Source organism: Perissodus microlepis, chromosome 3 (assembly GCF_051167445.1).
Source record: "Perissodus microlepis isolate ML-2025 ecotype Zambia chromosome 3, ASM5116744v1, whole genome shotgun sequence".
NCBI lineage: Eukaryota > Metazoa > Chordata > Actinopteri > Cichliformes > Cichlidae > Perissodus > Perissodus microlepis.
In genome coordinates this window covers 10,560,648-10,567,438 of record NC_140463.1, presented here as the reverse complement: position 1 = coordinate 10,567,438, position 6,791 = coordinate 10,560,648, and the positions used below count along the sequence as shown (strand labels likewise).

The 6,791-nt window shown below is 40.2% G+C and overlaps 1 protein-coding gene across 1 annotated transcript; it reads left to right on the top strand.

Moving 5' to 3' along the window:
• The first annotated feature begins 1,689 nt into the window (after positions 1-1,689).
• On the top strand, positions 1,690-3,934 carry LOC146389850 (Fc receptor-like protein 1). The gene is made up of 3 exons (XM_084919861.1): positions 1,690-1,709; positions 2,991-3,322; positions 3,402-3,934. The coding sequence occupies exons 1-3, from the start codon at positions 1,690-1,692 to the stop codon at positions 3,932-3,934; spliced, it is 885 nt and encodes a 294-aa protein (XP_084775987.1).
• Positions 3,935-6,791: the final 2,857 nt, after the last annotated feature.

The following is a 6,791-nucleotide window of genomic DNA, read 5'->3' as shown; positions in this document are numbered from 1 at the left end:
TAGACACTGCAAAGCAGCGAATGTCGACCTGAACGCTGCTGCACTGAAGTTTGCTGCTTGTTGAGAAAGTGAGTGGCTGTTTGGCAGAGCAAGCAGACTTTGAACAGCTAGTACCTAAACTAGCTTCAAGATAGTTGCTCTCTCAGGACATTTCTTGGCCTGAATGGCCCCGGCCAGGTTACTGGAGTCCCCTCTACTGGACACCAGACTTTCCAAAGTACCACCCTGTTTTATTTTGTTTACTCCAGATGGAGCGAAGCAACCGTAAGGTTTTGAGTCATAATGATCTCCAGCTCTCCAGCTCCTTTTCTGTTATATTGTTTTCTCAGCTTAAAATAAGTGGGAAAATTTCAGTTGATCAACAAGAGAGAAGTGGACTTTAATTTTGTATATTACCTGTAACGTGAGGGTTTGCTATGTGGTTTGGAATCACTCTGAATGATTAGAAACAGCAAGATGGAGACGGATAACTTTTTTAGAAGCCTCATTGCTCTCAGCACACAGCAACAACAACCCAACACTTCCTGTTTACCACCCTCATGAATACTTGACTGGCCTCTCAGAAGCTATACTCAGATCAATGCAGGGAAAACAAGTAGGTAGATATAACACATACTTATTACTGCTTTGAACATGCATATGTAAACATTCAGATGTGTTAACATGTAAATATCAAAACACGTAACTACCAAAGGGGCACATAACCAACTCTATAAATGTTATAAAGTTATAAAGTTACATTTAAAGTTACATTTAAATTTGCTTCTACACTGTACAATACTTATAATAATATTTACATTGTAATATCAGTTAACAGACACATTCAAGTTTGAATACTGTGTATTCATTGTGTTCATGGTGTATAGTATTTCTATAAAGTCAAGTAACCAGAACTCAAGCAGAATAGAAGATGTCAGGAACAGCTGCAGAATATATGGGTTGTGCCACTCTGACCCAGAATCTACAAGTAGTTCATATATCGGTCTCATTATTGACCCTAGGGAATTTTGATTTTCTGGGGTAATTTAAGTTACACAATCTTGAGTTTAAATACATACTGTATTAAGAGAAAAGAACCCAGGGCCCCGGTCTACATCAGTATAAATATATGATAGATTGGCTACATTATGTTCACCTCAAATCAACCTGAGTGTCATTTCTCTTTAGTTCTGATCTCACTGCTGAGCTGCACAACAAACCAAGGTCAGTAACCTTCTTCTGTCACACATGAAACTCTAGGCTCTTGGCTCTTGACAGACTCAGTCGCATCATTTCTCCCTCCCGCTCATCTTATCTTCCCTGTTTGCGCTGCTCATATCCTTGTCTTGTCTTGTCTACTCTAACCCTCAGAGAGTCTCTCTCTTGTTCTCTAAACCCTAAAAAATATGGATTATATATACTGGTCTCTGAACGCGATTGACACCTTTTTATGGACGACAAGCCTGAGTTTGGGAGAGCCCAATTTTTCTGGTGGGATGTTTTCTGCCGGATACACGATGGATGGCTGGCAGCATTGGCGTGTGCCTGGTGGGACTGTCAATTTAGGACATAGAAGATCTATACCTATTCTGAACCGTGATAACAGGGTTCTTGCTGATCGGAGCGGGCTCGGCCCTGGCTTACTGAATATTAAAGAAAGCTCTTATGGCTGTTCAAAACTCTACAAGGCTAGCTGCTATGATCGAAGTGATGGGAACGGCCATGAGCACGTAGACGGTGCTTATTGAACATAAAATGGAAAGATCTTGGAGAAGCTCACGACTGTCGTGACTGTGTGCAGGCAGGCAGGAAAAAACCCCAATATGCAGACTCGTAGAGGCAGAACTTAAACTCAAGGTCCACTGCTTTATTGCAGGCATAAGTCAAAAGCAGAACAAAACTAGGAGGGCTAGAAACTGAACTAGAGCTAAAACACACAGGCAAGTCTGAGGGCATGAATGTTAATGATGCGACAAAGCACAGAGGCAAGCACAGACAATAAATACAGAAGGTCAACAGGACAAAGAGAGAACAGCTGGGAGACACGGCTGAGGATAATTACACATGAGGAGAAAGGGAGGATGCAAAACTGAGTACACTGACTGTTAATACTTTCACAGTAAAACAGGAAGTGCACAGAGGAGCTGGGAGGGGGAACACAGATAAACATAACAGCACAAAACACGAGGGGAAACATGGCACAAGAACTCACACACAATATACACACATGGCAAACGCGGAGCTAAAGCCTAAGAACTCGGACTCAATAAAAGCTAGAAATACTTAATATTACAGAAACCAAAACCAAGAGAACCACAAGGACACATGAAACCAAGGAATAACACGACTCTTCAACTGGAAATTTACAGACCTGGTGACCAGTGACGGACATGAGATCAGCTGTAAAAATGTAATGCAGTTTGTTTGCACTAAACCCAAACAACAATAATTTCTCTCATGTCGCTGCCAGAAGGCTGTAACAACAAATTCTTCTCCTTAATAACGGGACTGTGTTTAGACTCTCTGTGCCACATGTTTCAAGGCCACCTGGGTCAGCTGGACGACTGTTTGCTTTTGCTTAACCAGGTGAAAGGACACTTTCTCAGTTGAACACAGGATACACACACAGACACACACATATACACTCATCCACCTTCCCCCCTCCAAATCCCTCCGACACCCTCTCTCGACGGTGGGTTGACTGGACAAGTGCAGGGATGCTGCAGGACCGGATGCTGCTGTCTACACCGGTTCACTCTCATCCCATTTACCCACCCCTTACTGTTTGTCATGTGATTATATGGTGTTAAGATATGAAGATTCATTTGCCTTTCTGTGCCGAGATCTTTTTTTTTCCTCAATTTGTTTTCCTCGAGGAGCTCAGTATGGGTGGAGTTCTTTTTTCTCATCGTCTTCCCTCAGGGTGTACTTTCACTGGTTTCTTTTTGGCGAGTCCAAGTCTGCAGCCTGATCACAAATATAAAACTGATTCAATTAAGCATTAATCACAGAATTATAAAAGTTTTAACAAAAATATTTGATATAACAAATCAAATATTTTTAATTTTAACCCTCACAGCTCATCTGACTGTGAGTCCCAGCAGCTCTCAGTTCTTTGAAGGAGACTTTGTGTCTCTGAGCTGTGAGGAGGACGACAGCTCTGCTGGATGGACTCTGAGGAGAAACACAAGCAAAGGAAACACCAGTCAGTGTGGAGATGGGTGGGGAACATCCGCTAATTTATCCTGTGACATCAGTTACATCGTTGAACGAGACAGTGGAGTTTACTGGTGTGAGTCCAGAGAGGGTCCCATCAGTAACATGGTTAACCTGACAGTCACTGGTAAGCTGAGTGTGTGGAGTTAGTGTTGATGAAGCTGTGTGTAAATGGATGAAATGCTGTAGTTTGTCTCTGTGTTGAGGTGGATCAGTGATCCTGCAGAGTCCTGTCCTCCCTGTGATGGAGGGAGATGACGTCACTCTGCTCTGTAAAACAAAGACCACTCCCTCCAACCTCCCAGCTGCTTTCTATAAAGATGGCTCCCTCATCAGGAAGCAGCCTACAGGTCACATGACCATCCAGCATGTTTCCAGGTCTGATGAAGGCCTCTACAAGTGTGACATCAGCGGTCATGGAGAGTCTCCATCCAGCTGGATCACTGTCACAGGTGACACACTCACCTGTCTGTGTTTCTGCAGGTTTCAACATTCACAATGTGACGACAACTTAATGGCTGTGTTTGCTTTATTTAGGGGAAGACACCACCACACCTCCACCTACATCCACGCCTCCACCTACATCCACCTCTCCTCCAGCTTTCACCTCCATCACTGTTCCTCCACCACTCTCTCTTCCTCTTCTCTCTCTGTTGTCATGTGTTGGATCCTCCTGTGTTGTGGTTCTACTGGTGTTACTGGTTCTGCTGGTGAGACGATGTGTTCACAGGAAACCTGAAGGTGAGACTCAGACTTTTTGATTTTAGATTTGAAGTTCATGTTAATCTACATGTTATAGTGTTTACATTCATAATGATTTGATGGTTTTGCATTGATGTTTGATCCCCATGGAAGTAACTCAACATAGTACAAATCTACGAATATTTCTTTGTATATCGTTTTTTGTTTTTTGTTTTTTTTTATTAAAATCCTAACTTTAGAGTTTTTAAGTAAAACATGTTGCTGTTGAATTTGGATCATTTCACCAGATCAAGATGAACCTGTAGAAGATGACATCACGTATGGTGACATCCAAATATCAACCAAACGAACTCGAGGTAATTCTGGGTGTTTTTGTTACAAGATCCTTTAATGGTTGTACAGATGTTGTTGGTTTTTTTTTTTAATGAAATGCTTTATCTCATACTTCAGAAAAGTTTGAGCTTTTGATTCTGAGCACAGACATTTTATGGCTTATTAAAAATAAAGTTATTTGAGGACACTGTGGAGCATGTAAGGGATGAGCAGAAGTGTAAAAATGTAGATGGATGGAACGCTCCCATTTTCTTTCAAGAGTTCTGGAGAAAGTGATCTATATACAGTTGCAGGCTCACCTTGATTTTGATCTAACAGGCTGAGGCCCCTCTTCCCTATTTGAGCTCCTATTTATTTATGCTCCATAGAGAACAGTGCGGTCCAGTTCCAAACTTATGTTATCTATTCCACGGTCTAAACTTAAACACAGCAACAGAGCCTTCTGTGTGGCAGGTCCCACACTCTGTAATAGTCTGCCTCTAAAAATTAGATCTGCACATTTGTTGGAACATTTAAAATCTTTACTAAAGACACATTTTTATGGACTGGCTTTCAGCACAATGTAACCCACACATTGTTGTTTTAGTTCTTTCTATTGTCTTATTGTTTTATTGTCTTTTTTATATTTAATTGCAACATTGTTGTACATTTTACTTTTTTAGTTGCATTTTAGTTTGCAAAGCACTTTGTGCAGCATGAGCTTTTGGATATGTGCTATATAAATAAACTTGACCTTGACCGTTATTTGAGGTCATATGCTAATGGTTACGTTAGATACAAAGCCCCAAGTAGAGAGAGTAAAAATTCTAAAGCTGTAGCTAAAATGACCACCAATCACATAGCCTCTGATCAGGATTTGATGGTCATCTGTGTAAAATGCAGACCTGAAGTTTAGTCATACAAACTGTGATATACATTAGACTCAATCTATAACATATACAGGCAGGGATTTACGTCTTTTGACCGTTGATCCTCATCACTGAGTTTCCCTGAACAACAAAGTGTGCATAAACAACTTGCATATTCAAAACTGTGAAACCATTTTCCTTGATAAAACCCTTGTCCTCAAATATAGATTCAATAATATGATTATAGGTTAAAGACTCGCCTTCATAAACTCATTGTTTTAATATGATCATTTAATATAAAACAAATTCCACAAATATTATGACCAAACAACTTCAGAGATCTCATTGATAAGACTGACCACACTTTAAGACTGGGATGGTAGAGCAGGTCGCCCACTAATCAGAAGGTTGGTTGGAAGGACTGGATCCCCAGTCTGGATGCCAAATAACTTTGGGCAAGATAATAACCCTAAGTTGCTCTCTGATGCATCCACTGGAGTATGAATGTGCGTGAATGTTAGATAGAAGCACACAAATAGAAACATCATAGGGAAAAAGTGTTTGTGTGAATGGGTGAATGAGGCAAGTTGTGTAAAGTGCTTTGAGTGCTCGGTGTAAAAAAGCTCTATATAAGAATCATTTACCATTTATCATCATCACAATAACCGTTGCCCCTCCCCTTTTTCTCCAAGCAAGCATCATCAGAGTCCACTGTCCACTTTAATGAGATCCCAATGTTTGCGCTTCTTCTTGGAGGGAGTACAAATATGAAACATCTGCAATTTTCTTTGGGCCACGCTGGACCTTAACAAATAACATAGACTCATCCAGAGGTCTGCATCAGTGTATTCATGTTTTTCTGAGTGGCCACTATATAAACATATGAATTCAATTAAATTCAGTTATACTGCTCTCTGGCTTCAGTGCACACAGTTTGTTATCAGGGTGAAAGTGTTGTTAATATGAAGGGCATAAAAAGAGTTCTAACACCACAGCAGCTACTTCCTGTAGTTTAGTTTGAAGCTGATGACACTTCTCTGTTCTGGTGTGGGCAATGACACTGTTTATATTTTGAGAACTTGCGCTGTGGTCAAGTCTCAGCCTGCACTGAAAAAGGTGCCAGCTCTCTGGTTGGTCATCATCAGCTAGTCATTTGTTGTTTCTCAGCAGAAGCATTGAGAAATGGAAAAAGAAAGACCATAAAAAGCTACTGCTATTTACAAACGTTACATACATAGGTCAATCTTCACACAGTCTTTTTAGCTGTGGTCTAACTGGTCTATGCTCTGTCTAAAGCTTGGTACCCCAGTTTTGACCAAACTAGGTGGGGTTTTGGTTCTATGAAAAGCACATACCAAAAACAGTTATAATGTTTGCAGAGGTCAAACACCAACATTAATATTAGGCACACTTGCTTGGCAGTTAAATTAAAACAGGTCTAAAGAGCTGACCCAGACAACTCTTTAACACAACGACTGAACATTTTCTGAAATTTAAATCATATTAAAATGTATAGAAAATCAGTCTGTTAAATAATATATACAAACAAATAAAAAGTCCTTTAAAATCATTAAATGTATTAATTAATGACACATAAATCAAAGTTATATTTTCACCAGTTGTTCATTAACTCAGACAGCCATGTCCTAAAGAGACCGATTTTACACCAGTGTACAGGCTACAAGGTTAATTAAATCAAATGTGTCATGATAT

Coding starts and splice junctions, on each gene's coding strand:
- LOC146389850 (XM_084919861.1), top strand. CDS start 1,690: ATGGGAACGGCCATGAGCAC. Junction 1,710..2,990: donor ATGGGAACGGCCATGAGCAC/GTAGACGGTGCT, acceptor CATTAATCACAG/AATTATAAAAGTTTTAACAA. Junction 3,323..3,401: donor GGTTAACCTGACAGTCACTG/GTAAGCTGAGTG, acceptor CTCTGTGTTGAG/GTGGATCAGTGATCCTGCAG.